General features: G+C 42.7%; 1 protein-coding gene across 2 annotated transcripts in view; it reads right to left on the bottom strand.

Annotated features, from left to right (window-relative positions):
* The window catches only part of LOC126997860 (ATP-dependent RNA helicase TDRD9-like), a 177709-nt gene that overhangs the window by 91315 nt on the left and 72460 nt on the right, over positions 1 to 13934 (bottom strand). For both annotated transcript variants that reach the window (XR_007752418.1, XM_050859075.1), the window contains exons 14-15: positions 10234 to 10361; positions 4731 to 4940 (exon numbers count right to left, since the gene is read on the bottom strand). Coding sequence is in view for 1 of the 2 variants with exons in the window: in XM_050859075.1 (XP_050715032.1) it covers positions 4731 to 4940; positions 10234 to 10361 (338 nt within the window). In the remaining variant the exon portion in view is untranslated. The remainder of the gene's footprint in view (positions 1 to 4730; positions 4941 to 10233; positions 10362 to 13934) is intronic.

Genomic DNA, 13934 nt, shown 5'->3' with positions numbered 1-13934 from the left:
GCCGAGAGACTTTGGGCCTAACCCGGTAGCAGCAACGGCCAAATTTGTGGCTTTACCGTGTAGCAGCGACGGGCCAAATTTGTGCCATGATTTAACCCCCAAAAAATAGATGATACATAAACTGATCACAAATGCTTTGGTATATATTATGAAATGGTTTGTGTGGGTGATAATTTTTTTCTCATTTTTCTCGCTTAGAGGGACCATTAAGAAACATGATCCCCACTGCTACCGGGTTAAAGCAGACTGAAGAGGAAGGATCAATATGTGTTGAGCTATTAATATAAAAGCTCTGGGTCCAGGCATAGCTGTGAAACTGATATTGGAAGATGAGCAATTTCCAGGTAAATGTCAAAACATGCCCAGCTAGAGAGGAGCACTTTTGCCTGCCACCCATGTCCTTTAGAGGTTACAACCTTAGATTCATAGATTATAAGGAAGTCTTAATGCATCTGAGGAAATTCAGAATGATCAGTGTATTCAACGGAGAGAAAAAATAGGTAATTTCAAATAATGTCTTTTTTTTTTCATTCATCTTTGACACCTGCTCCTAGGAGCTCCCACCAGGGTGTCATGATTTCGTCATTCAGGGAGTGGCCTGTGGCTGCAGGAGTCCCTGCCATTTTGATTGAGAGAGCGGGAAGAGTCACCGATCAGGCGGGAAACAGAAGCTTTTCAAATCATTTCCTTATTACGGCCAACGCTGAGCTACGTGTGGGATGCATGAACCACTATGGCCAATTGCATATGTTAGGTTATTAATAAATAACAATTCCATAGCCGTTAGGGCGTTTTTAGCGTAAGTGTTGCACAGAAAACAAGATGCCGTATGGCGAGAGCTGGCATCTTGACCGCGGAACCCGGCCTGAGCATTGTAGGATGGCTGCCATCTTCCACCCATCTCCTGCCCAGACTTCGACGTGAGTGGACGTCACCTCCCGCCATCCTCCCACACCACGTTCTCCATCGTGGGGTTTTCCTGCCTTCTAGTATCCACAATTCCAGAGTGATTGTATACTCAGGTCTAGGGAAGCCCGTGGGAGGAAGGAGGGCACGGCGCGTTGCAGTGAGGAACAAGAAGAGGACAAAAGGACTCCAGGCCTAACGGACCACGAGGAAGATCAGGGTGTGGCTTTCCCCTTCTTCCAGCTACAGCTAAGTAACCATTTCCTAGGATGTTTTAGCATAGCTACTAGGTTGCTGTGTGCTTGGTGTTAATTAATTATTCTTAATTTCCAGCGAGTTTCTTTGTTGTTTTCAATAAACTCACGAGCACGTTTATCTGGCTTTTGCTTACCGTATGAGAGATGTGATTGGTCATATATTTAAATAATAATAAGGACTAGAGGGGCTGTGAGTCTGATAACTCAATTTTCAGTTATTTTATTTTATATTTTTTATTGCAGAGAATTTAAGGGATTTTTGGAAGTCCAGACCTTTCAAGAACCCCACACAGGGGATGGCCATGGCAGAAGAGTTTCCACCCCTCTCTATCCAGGCACTCCCTCCTTGCCTGCTCAAAGTTTCTCAAGGATCTTTCACCTCTCTCCTTGACATACTCCTGCAATCCCTCCATTTCACTGGAGGTTGTCCTCTAACATTCCCTCCCTCTATCTCACTCACATACACCCTCCTGGTCATCTTACTCTCCTCCATTCTCTCCGGAGATGTGACCAAACCACTTTAAAGTCTGTCACTTCACTTCTTCCACCACTCCACACTTCCCTTCACCCACGTGACACATTCCAAAACGTTCGTACACACTTTCATTACTCATTCCATCCATTCTACTCACACCTCAAGCACTCCTCAAATAACTCATTTCCACTGCCTGCACTCTAGACCTCTGACTTTCATTCCAGGCCCACGTTTCACTTCATATGTGAGGGTTGGTACTATTACTGTATTTCTCAAATCCCTCTTTACCTCCATGCTCACACTTCTGCCATTCATGATTCGTCCCAAAGACCCTACCACCCTTCTACCTTGCATTGCCCTTTCTCTTATCTCTCCCTCCGTACCACCATGCTTAAACATAACTGATCCAAGGTACTTAAACTCATTGACCTCTTCCATTTCTTCACCATTCAAAATCATTTTGCATTCTTGTTCACATTCAATTCCCACTCTATATGGGCATACAAAATCTACAGCCTCACTTCTACTTTGCTCACAAACCATCACTTTACTTTTATTGACATTTACTTTCAGCTTTCTCCTGTTACAGACACTATCAAAAACACTGACCAAATTTTGTAGGTCACTTTCATTTTCTATGTCATTAGCGAATAAGACTGAATTCAGTACCCACTTCCTTGCCTCATCAAACATTTTTACTCCAACTTCCCCAACTTTGCCCTTAATTTCTCTAATAACACCATCCATATAAATATTGAACAACCATGGTGACATGACACACCCCTGCCTTAAGCCCACTTTTATCTCAAAATGTTCACTTGTTTCTCCGGTAATTTTGACACATGCAGATGCATCCTCATAGAAAGACTTTATTGCACTAAGCAGTTTTCCTCCCACACCATAAATCTTTAAAACGTCCCACAATGCAATCCAATCAACTCTGTCATAAGCTTTTTCCAAATCCATGAAGGCAGCGTATAGTTTCTTTCCTTTTGCTATTATTTTTTCTACTACCATCCTGAAGGAAAATATCTGATCCACACATCCCCTTCCCTTCCTGAAGCCTCCTTGCTCTTCACTGATTTTCTCTTCTGTAAGTCTTTGCACCCTCTCTATTATGACTTTTCCATATACCTTTCCGGGTATACTCAGGAGACTTATACCTCTGTAGCTCCCACACTCCCCTCTCCTGCCCTTCCCCTTGTAAACTGGGACAATGATGGCTTTTGTCCAGTCTGCTCCTCCCATGCTACTTCACATATCTTGACCATCCATTTAACAACTACATCTCCTCCACACTTCAACATTTCTGCTGTGATTCCATCAATTCCTGCTGCCTCTCCATTTTTTAATCTTTTTATTGCCTGATTTACTTCTTCATGTTATACTTCCTTCTTTATATACTCCTCCTCTACCTCCACTCAAAACTGCTGCTGTTACAGCTGCTGGACGTCCATCCTCAAGATTCATTAAGTTTTTGAAATATTCTCTCCATCTCTCCTTCACAGCTTCCCCGTCTTTCAGCATCTTTCCATTCTCATCCATAACTTCATTTATTTTACTTGGGGAGATATTTTCTGCATTTCTTTTGTTTTTTACTTCTTTCCAATATGATTTCCTGTTCCCTTTATATTTTTCACTTAGTCTTTTTCCAAAGTCTTCATGAACTCTCTTCTTACTTTCTTTTATTGCTTGTTTCAATTTCATTTTGCATTCTCTACATTTCTTTTTCCTTTCCCTTTAAACTTGTTCAGCCACATTTCTTTCTTGAGTTTTCTTAAAAAGTTCCCTTTTCTCTTTTACTATCCTCCTTATCTCTTCTGTCCACCATGAATTTCCTTTTCTTTTTCCATCTCTCACCACTTTCATCCCTAACACTTTTTTGGTTGTAGTTAACATTATTTCTTTAAATGTTCCAAAAACTTTTTTAATATCTGTACTATCTTTTACACTTTCCCATTTTTCACTTTAGGCCTCTGCTATTTCACGTTTATACTCATCTCATACTCAGTCAGCAGATAACAAATACCAATCACAAACAAGCTATTAACATTAACCCCTTAAGGACCGGAGGCGGCTATAGCTGCTTTACCGGGGAAGGGCTGGAGGCGGTTATAACCAATTTCCTATTTTAACGCTAAATTTAGTTACTTTATGCCTTTTTTCGTGGTGCACTCGATGGCAACAATGCCCGCGAGCCCCTCCCACGCTCTCATCATGGAAGGAAGCACTGACAGTGATTTGGACGTGTCTGATTCCTTGGCCACTCCCCACCGCCCGGTCACCTCAACGCCGCGAGTATTACCAGTCCGCACTAGACGACACGTTTTTGTTCTAGTTCTTATTATTTGTCTTATCTTTGGTCTTGTTCTTGATTATAAATAGAGAAAAATAAAATAAAATATTAGATTGTAATAAGCGTGATTATTATTTTTACAATATCTACTACACAAACTAGGCTATAATGGCTCTCACACTTCACTGTAGGGCATAAACAAGATGGAAAGGTCTGCTAGCCACACACAAGAGGGGCTGTATAGCGTGGAAGGAGCGTATATTATAGTATATCTTGCGTAAAGAGAGCACGGGGCACCCATTTTCTTTACTCCCTAGACATAGCCAGTGAGGCAAATCGGACACATGGCGCGCTCACCCCAAAAGTCCCTCCTATTCAACTCACTGTTTCTCCGTAACCACGGCACGTACAGACTTCTCGATGGCGTCATTAGAAAGAGGAAGACTTGATGGTTAGTACAAAATTTTTCTTATTCACTCGTGCAATGTAGGTTAAGCATAGAGTGTGTGAATACAGGCAATTTTCAGGGTTTAGCGTGGGAAGGCCGGTCCCAGCGGTACCGAAAATACAGCCACCCCTGGTCCTTTAGGGGTTAAGTCTTGAGGGAGTATAGGAATACTCGTGTCAAGGATAAACAATTGTTGCCAACCCAGACCCTGAAAATTAATTCTAATATACAATAAAATGGGATGGAGCACTGCTGGTAAAGTTCTCTCTCTCATGAATGATGGGATTCAGGGCGGAGTAATTCACTGGCGTGACAAACGATAGTAAACGCACACAAGAATATACAAACCTTGAGGATCAGGGTCTGTTCCTTTCTCGATGTGCTCTGATGATTCAGAACAGTAATTTTCACCCTCTTCAGTCGCTCCATGAGTTCCTCCACCAGCTTGTGCACTTCCTGCAGTGTGTTCAGCTGCACGTAGCTGTGCTTGGCCCACTCTTCTTCAGTCTTGCCGCCAGGCATGAGAAATTCTCCCCTGCTTTGCATGCTCTGCCAAAGCTGCAGGAAAGAGAAACCAATATTATATTAACAAATTTATGACTTTCTTAATATTCAAAACTTAAATTTACAACAGAGCCCCTAGTTAGCAAAACAGGTACAGTCACTCAAGAAAGTTCGGTGACAGGCCAGCGTCGGGTTTTGCCAGATGGCCAGTGGACACCAAAAAAAATTCACCTAAGCTGGCTGGTGAATAAACAAATGAATCAATCCACTGAAGTAAGAACACCTGCAAGTTTTATCCATTTTGACAACTGTTTTTTGCACAAAAACTCGTTTGCCACAAAAATAATCTCTTGAACTGAATGTTTAGCAAACAATACTGAAATTACTTTTGGCCGCGTGGCTTTGTAACGGCAGCTTCTTCTTGTTATTGTGAATGGTTAACCCGGTAGCAGTGGGGATCATGTTTCTTAATGGTCCCTCTAAGCGAGAAAAATGAGAAAAAATTATCACCCACACAAACCATTTCATAATATATATCAAAGCATTTGTGATCAGATTATGTATCATCTATTTTGGGGGGTTTAAATCATGGCACAAATTTGGCCCGTCGCTGCTACACGGTAAAGCCACAAATTTGGCCCGTCGCTGCTACACGGTAAAGCCACAAATTTGGCCCATCGCTGCTACACGGTAAAGCCACAAATTTGGCCTAAAGCCACAAATTTGGCCCGTCGCTGCTACATCGTAAAGCCACAAATTTGGCCCATCGCTGCTACACGGTAAAGCCACAAATTTGGTCCATCACTGCTACACGATAAAGCCACAAATTTGGCCCGTCGCTGCTACACGGTAAAGCCACAAATTTGGCCCATCGCTGCTCCACGGTAAAGCCACAAATTTGGCCCGTCGCTACGGTAAAGCCACAAATTTGGGCCGTCGCTGCTACACGGTAAAGCCACAAATTTGGCACGTCGCTGCTACACGGTAAAGCCACAAATTTGGCCCGTCGCTGCTACACGGTAAAGCCACAAATTTGGCCCGTCACTGCTACACGGTAAAGCCACAAATTTGGCCCATCGCTGCTACACGGTAAAGCCACAAATTTGGCCCATCACTGCTACACGGTAAAGCCACAAATTTGGCCCGTCGCTGCTACCGGGTCAAGTTCCAATGTTTGACTTTTCGTTAATCTTATTTCATTGTCTGGAAAAAAATTGCCAAGTTATTTTTTTTTTAATTTCACCAATTTTTTTACAAAAAATTCTATATAAAAAATGCAAGACTTCCTCCCATACGTTGCATAGTGGAAAGTTTTCCTGCCATTCCTCCATCCTGACAAAGCTTCCAAATTTTGTTTGCTTAAACAGTCAAGTCAATGTTATCGCCCAAAGTGCAATAATTTGTGTTTTGAGACAAACGTTACTTCATGTCGAGGAGTGTTTTCTGGTGCATACTGTGGCATGTAATACAGGTGCCCTAGTGTGTTATTAGCTATCAGTATTTGATATCATTGTGCTTGACTGGAATGGCATCTGGTCCCCTTCTGCAAGTCCCTAATACTAAAATATATTGGGGACTCGCAGGATACTGTGACACACAGGTGGAGGCGCCACCTCCCTCTTTGTTGCCAAGTTTTTGCACTAAAATCCCCCTGACTTATAGTCTTCACCGCTGACATTCTCCTTTGTTTCTTTGTCCTGTGGCATTGTTCGGCAAATCTCATCATCATCATTTCATTGATGCCTGCTCCTAGGAGCTCCCACCAGGGGATGGCCACGGCAGAAGAGCTTCCAACTTTTTTTTTCAGCAAAGGAGACAGCTCAAGGGCATAGAAAAAAAGAAAACAATAATGAAAATAAAGCCTGCTACTTACTGCTCCTAAAGAGTACAGAGGAGTGGCCGAAAGAGGTCAATTTCAGGAGGAGAGGTGTCCTAATACTCTTGACCCTAACGGCCTCCATGTAGCACAGATCCCCACCTGGGGTTGGCGACAAAAAAAATAAATAAATAAATAAATAAAAAATAAATAAATAAATAAATAAATAAATAAATAAATAAATAAAAAGGATGCTCGTACACAAGTAACCGCTCGTAAACCAAGGCATTTTGGGGGGATTGTTTTGCTCGTAAATCAAAACACTTGTAAAATTAGGCACTCGTAAACCGAGGTTTAACCATACAGTCAAACTTTGGTTTTCGTACGATTCGGTTTACAACGGCTTTTTTTGTCGAAATTGTCCCAGTTTTCCGCTCGGTTTTTGTACAGTTGAAAATGGTCCCTACCAAACTCATCCGCCTGCCCACGTGGCTCGGCCAATCATTTCCCAGAATCGAGCGCCCTCACTAAGCATCCCATGTGTTCATGACTCACAGCCGTATGCTCGTCTCCCAACACCATCCTCAAAGGAAAACTTAGCATTTCAAGGTACCTCAAGACCTCCCTTGAAGTTTAGGAATTATATCGTCGTTTATGCACAATGAAGTGCTCGTATATTCTCATTGACATAAAATACACTCAACCCTCGATTTGCCGGACCTCCATTTGCCGGATTTCGGATTTGCCGGACAAGAGTCCGTGGGGTAAAAAAAAAAAAAAGTCCGGGACAAGTCGATTTCAAACTACCGCGCCAGACAAAGTTCGCAAATCAGGCACTAGATGGCAGCGCGGGCGGACATACACGTCTAGTACTGGACTGTACACAAGTCTGCCGCGTCACACGAGTGTTGTGCTTACGTGCTTGTCGTGGATACACCTCTTCTTCACAACGATGCCGCCCAAAAACCCACCAAAGAAAGTATATGTATGTTGTATATGTGCATGTTGTAGAAGGTAATATATTATATTACAGGACAGTATAGGACAGCTATGCGAGGTGTAGTCCGGGGGTGGGTTGTGTTTCCCGGACATATATAGGGTAAAGTCCGGCAAGGGGGTAGACCCCCGGACATTTTCCATTGCCGGACATTTGCCATTCCCGGACAAGCCTTCCCCCCTTTTAGTCCGGCAAATCGAGGGTTGAGTGTATGTGAGTTTCAGTCCACCTTGACCCAAATACAAGGAAAAAATTACAGATACAAACATGTTTATAAGACTTTGGTGTTCAAGCGAATTAACGTTGTGATGTTATTCTGCAAGGTGTCACGTTAACTGACAGCATAAAATATGTTCTATAAAGTGAAACATATGAGCGAGAATTGTTATCAAAATAAGTACATTTTGTTTATCTGTAAGTGGAAGTGGAACCGCGAAATATTCCATTGCTCAAGCTCTACACTTTTGACATAGAGGAAACGGCAACACAGTGTTCCAAAACTATTGTCAGCTGAACCTCTCCTCCTCCCTTTCCCCTCCTTGCCATCTTCCGTAAGCCAACAAGAGTCTTCAGTAACGGTAAGTGATGTTAAATGTTCATTTATCCATTTCATTAGTTATTTATATTAATTTCTCATTATTTCCTATATGTAAAACTAGTTATTCTCAATAAAATGTATTTTTTCTCAATATTTTTGGGCCTCTGGAATGGATTTCTTATGGGAAATTTTGCTTCAGTTTTTGAAAATTCGGTTTTCGTCAAACTTTTTTGAACGAATTAATCACGAAAACTGAGGCTCCACTGTATATGATTTTTTAAGCATTTATAATGGCCGTATGGCAATGACACTGAGAAAAAAACATCTAAAGAACTCGGGTACACTGGGGTATTTTTTTTCATGTTTCCAGCGTGAGCCCAAAACGCTTGAGCACCTTGGGCGGTAATTTTGACATTACTGTTCAAGCAATCAAAATTTAGAAGATATCTCAGGATGGAAGAATGGTAGGAAAATTTTCCAATGTGCAACATATGGGAAAATGTTTTCATTTTTTTCATATGGATTTTTTTTTAGTATAACATTGGTGAAAAAAAAAAATGCAATTTTTTTCTAGACGATGCAAAAAGCTAGTCAAAAAATGAAACATTGGAACTTTAGCATTTAACCCTCTCGCGCACCATGACGCGTTTCGCATCATCAAGGGGTAAAAGGTCCTGGCGCACGATGCGTGAAATGCGTCATAAATTGATTAAAATTAAGTTTTCGGTGAAAGTGCGTCAAATTTAGGAGCGTCATTTGTTGGGATAAGTTTCTTAATGGTAACATATGGCAACCTTTCTAAGAAGCGTAGATGAGGAGCTTTGAGTGATTTTAGGTCTTTAGCCTACTCTGACAGGAGAGGAAAAAAAGTTTTCTTGCTGTAACTCAGGAACTATTAGGCATATGAGGATTTTGAAGATACCATAAGAATCCTCCCTAAATTCCGCTTCGAAACATATATTCGGCTAAAAAAGTTGGCCCACAAAATTTCAAGCTAGCGAGTGGGGAAGAGTTGGTACTTAGGATTTATTGTCTACAATACTCTATACGGAGACTTGAAACAAGTTTGTATTGTTTATATATATATATATATATATATATATATATATATATATATATATATATATATATATATATATATATATATATATTTTCCTCTATTTTTATTTGCGCATGTTCTAGTACGAGTCTTTATGAAGCCATTGATACCAAATTTATTGGGGTAAGATATATCTGTGAGGGTAAAATACGTCCAGGAATGCAGAGTATCGCAGCGGCAAAGATAGGCCGGTCGGGCCTGAGAAATGTATGATGAGTGGAACAGAAACTTACTGGAAACTTACGGTGCACTAGAGGGTTAATATAAGCAAAGGGCCACAGATACAATGCCACAGTGCAAAAAGAAATTTCAATATTTTCTCTAAACATTCAGGTCAAATGATTTTCTTTTCAAATGAATTTTTCCGCAGTGACAATTAAGTCAAAATGGATGAAAGTTGCAGATTTTCTTACTTATATTCGTTGAATTCATGTGCAAGTTCACCTGCCAGCTACAGCGAAAAGAAATTTTGAGGCGTCCACCGGACTCCAAGACCAGCGGGTGGCCAGACTCTCTCCCTCCCAGCCAGCCGGGGCCGGGCGGGACTGAGGCACCCTTGCTCCTGCCAGTCCTCGTGTCATCTTGTTTATTTTACTTTTAATGCCTTTCTTTTTTTCTTTTTATTTTTTTACACAGCCTCAATGAGATGCTCTTTATCATACAGCAAAGTTAATTATTTCATAAAAGAAAATAAAGTTGAATCGCCTGACTTCTAAATTCAGGGTTCAGTGCAAACAAAATAATCTTAAATAGATTAATCCCGATGCCTCATTCCTGAGTAACAAGAGCTGTCACTTAGTCCATTAAGGTTAGAAAACAACGATTGCAGTCTTCTTCAACACTCCCCAATCCAGGAACTTTACAAACAACAAGCCAGACGTTAAATGCTGCTCTTACATCATATGTGTTGAGGGCTGCCAGGCAATCGGAGAAGGAGCCATATGCCCACGAGACCTTGGAGAGGAAGGCGTTGAGTTCATCTTGAAAAGGTCGGGCATGGAAAGACTTCAGTGACAACGCTGCAGCTGTAAAGACAAATACAAAACATTAGTACTTGTATCCCGCAAGTGATTCAGAATACACGATTTGAGGGGAAAAAAAAAAAGAAAAAAGAGCGAGAGAGAAGTGGGACAACTGATGTAGAAACCTAAGGTCAAGGTCATGGCATGAGCCTTGACGCAGATCCAACTCTGCTGGGGGACCTTACCATGGGAAGGCTTCCTCGATGCATCCACCTCGCGCAATACTGCCGCCCATGACAGGAGCAAGGCAAAGCATACAGGACCCCTGCATCTCAAAGGGGGGTGCCCCTCCGCCCCTCATTTTGTTGTGGGGCTGCCGGGGTGGTGGAGACGCAGTGCCAGCCTGCAGAACCAGGCCTGGGATCAACCTTCAGAGGCTCTGCTTGTGGGCTGCTGGAGCATTTCAGAGCCTGTTGGAGGATCACCAACTGCCTTGTCTAGTGAATGAGCTCAGTGGGATAAAAGCGGACACACTGTGACTCTCAGACAAGAAAACCTGGCATGAGATCAGCATGGGGGGCCAGCTACTACTGTTCCAGTATGAGAAATGGTACTCATCACGACCCCCGGGCACCACCCAGCAGTAGGAGGTATCTGACACTTGTAGCTTTAAATTCTTTAGCGACTCTCCTGCAAGTCGACTGCTCTCAAACCCTCGACAGTAACCCCCTGCTTTTATAGAAAGACAAATTTCTGCTTCAAGAAGTTTTTGGGCCAGTCTGGCACGTGTGGAAATTTGCTGTACATGTTCAGTAAGTGCAGTGACTGAAAACATTTGAAAAACATGGAATCACAGTCGAGAGCCAGTTTCTGAAGCTGGGCCACGTCCTCATCCACGACGGTAGTCCCTCACAGTGGATCTGCTGCACACCTGTGGGATGACGCTGGTGGGGACTATCAGGGGGGATTTAAGTACCACATTTGCTGCTGTTGAGGACGCACCGTATGTTGCATTACCTGTAGCCGTAACCAAGGCGCACAGGAAGTGTACAGGTCAGATAAGATATTGCTGTTGTCATTGTGGAAGGTCTGTGATGGTCTAGCAGACTGCCCCTGGCAGTGCCCTGTGGTGATGAGGAGACACTTGCGGCAGCCACCGGTATTGTTTTGGTGTTGGTCTTGGTCTCAGTTTGTGGATGGTCTTCTTTGTCAGTTCATGTGATAATAATAATAAAAACAATTGTAGTAAAATCAGTAACCCACACAGTGTATTCCAACGGTGGTGTGAGGCTTAACCACACGTACACTTCCCTACCAAGTCTTGGTCTTGGTCACCGGCTCTGTGCCACTAATCAAGATGGACTTGCCAGTTGTAAACAAATCTCCAAAGTGAGCAGGTCACCTTCCTCACTGAGCCAATGTTAGTTCGGTATACGTGTCACCTGTGTGGTGTATATAAACCCTCAATATAATGGACTGATTGGGAGGGACCTTAGTCCGTCAATGCCGAAAGTCTGTTATAAGTAGCGGTAATTTAAAGATACACACAATAATACTGACAAACCTAATAAACGTAGGTGTGTATATATATATATATATATATATATATATATATATATATATATATATATATATATATATATATATATATATATATATATATATATATATATATATATATAAATGTGTGTGTGTGTGTGTGTGTGTGTGTGTGTGTATGGTGCCTCCACGTTGTCTGCAGAACCACACAGCACACTTGGCAACGGACTGCAATGCACTGAGGCTGCCAGGTTGACAGTGGGGCCCTGCGGAGGGGCCGTATTGTTACAGGAATGGGTAAAATTTTACAAGTGCTTCTATCTTGCACTGGCAGACGAAACCTTTTATTTTGGGGGTAGTTTTTGGTGTGTTATGAAATAGTCTGCTAACTGTTTGTCACAAATTAATAAGTGCTTGACTTTTCAATGCCTGTTGTACACCCGTCGCCGCAGTCACAAAATAACTCGCAGAGAGGTTCAACTTGCTTACTGTTTCTCTATTTCACTCACCACTCACAAAGATCACAAGTGGACAAACTAAAACAAAACCAGGCAAATTAATGCTTTCACTGCCATGTATTCCCCTAGTGTGCACGTGTGGGGGACACCAAAGCAACTTATTTCTGCGAGGAGGTATTTCACGCAACACCGCCGCCCTGTCCCATCTTGCACAGTGTATTTCTGCCGCCCCAAACCGAGTCCGGAATAAATTCAAACAAACCAAACCTAACGGGCGACCCCTTAAGCTGTGTCAGTACCGACACTCACAAACACTTGGTTATTTTCCATTACATTTACGTCTTGGATTGATGCATAAGACTTTCTTGTGGTGAAAATATGTTCTTCATTTGAGTGGGAGCCACAAGGAGGAAAATATTTCATTAGGTAGGCTGAAAAAGACTACAGTAATTGAAGCAGATAATGGGAGGAGGGCGAGGTGGCTAGCAGATGCTAATGTAGTTACTGGGCGCAGTTTGTTAAAAAAACATTCTTGGTCGGTCCCCATGAATTTCTGACTCTCTGACCTAGTCCGTTATATCCGAAATCCGTTATAAGCGGGTCCATTGTATCGAGGGTTTACTGTATTAGAGCAGCGTGCTGGTCCAGTAGTGCTTGCTAGACATGTACCACAACTCATCAAACAACCAACAAAGCACATAAGTAAAATTGATGGTCAGGATATTAATAGTTTATTTATTCATTTTTTCAAAATACACTCCAGTCTCAATTTTCCAAACTAATTGTGTGGAGCACTGGTCCGGGAACCACAAAACTCTAGACTGGAAATTGCCACACTCCGGGGAAGTGACTTTGAAAACACAAAGATAAAATAAAAGTACACGGTAATAAAATGATCGTAAAACCATAGAAGTTCCTTATTCTGGAGTGTGGGGGGTCAAGGACCTTCTGGATTATCAGATTTTCCAGACTACCAGGAGGGGACCTCAAAGTGCTCAAAACACACCATGCCAACACACAACACAGCCACTGGACCTTAATTTAGCACTCAGGAGAATGCAGCCGCCGCCATCGCTGCTGCCTGCCCCTCAAAGTGCCGCACAGCCACGCCCTCACCACAGGACACCACGAAGGCGCGCACACACACACACACACACACACACACATGTAGTTGATGTAAACCAGACATAATGCCACACGATGCTTTACAATTACTTCTGCAACGAGGCAGCGAGGGCAAGGTGGTGCTGGTGAGGCGCAGAGGGCGAGGTGGTGCTGGTGAGGCGCAGAGGGCGGCAGCGCTGGTAAACAAAGTATGAGGCGCGCCAAACACGTTCCACGGTGCCCTACTAGTTACTGTGCTCATTCTATATTTCTGTCCCTTGTTTCTGTTTTGCTTTCTCTGAGTGACTGGAGTGTCGCCATGGTGTGGTGGTTGAGGTGAGGCGGCGAGGGAGACGGTGATTGTAGACAAAGGAAAGTGTGAGGTGCACCAAGTGCCTTCCACAGTGCCCTTCTAAATGTTAGCGTTTAGTCTGTTTTTTTTTTTGTTATGTTTTTTTTTTGACATGCTAGCCTACAGTGCCTGTAGGCTTTCTTCAGGGGCCTGTTGGTCAGTCCAAGCCTGTCATGGCACAGG

This window comes from Eriocheir sinensis, chromosome 13 (genome assembly GCF_024679095.1).
Source record: "Eriocheir sinensis breed Jianghai 21 chromosome 13, ASM2467909v1, whole genome shotgun sequence".
NCBI classification, from domain to species: domain Eukaryota; kingdom Metazoa; phylum Arthropoda; class Malacostraca; order Decapoda; family Varunidae; genus Eriocheir; species Eriocheir sinensis.
The sequence above is the reverse complement of the archived record's forward strand: the minus strand, read 5'-3'. Positions and strand labels throughout refer to the sequence as shown.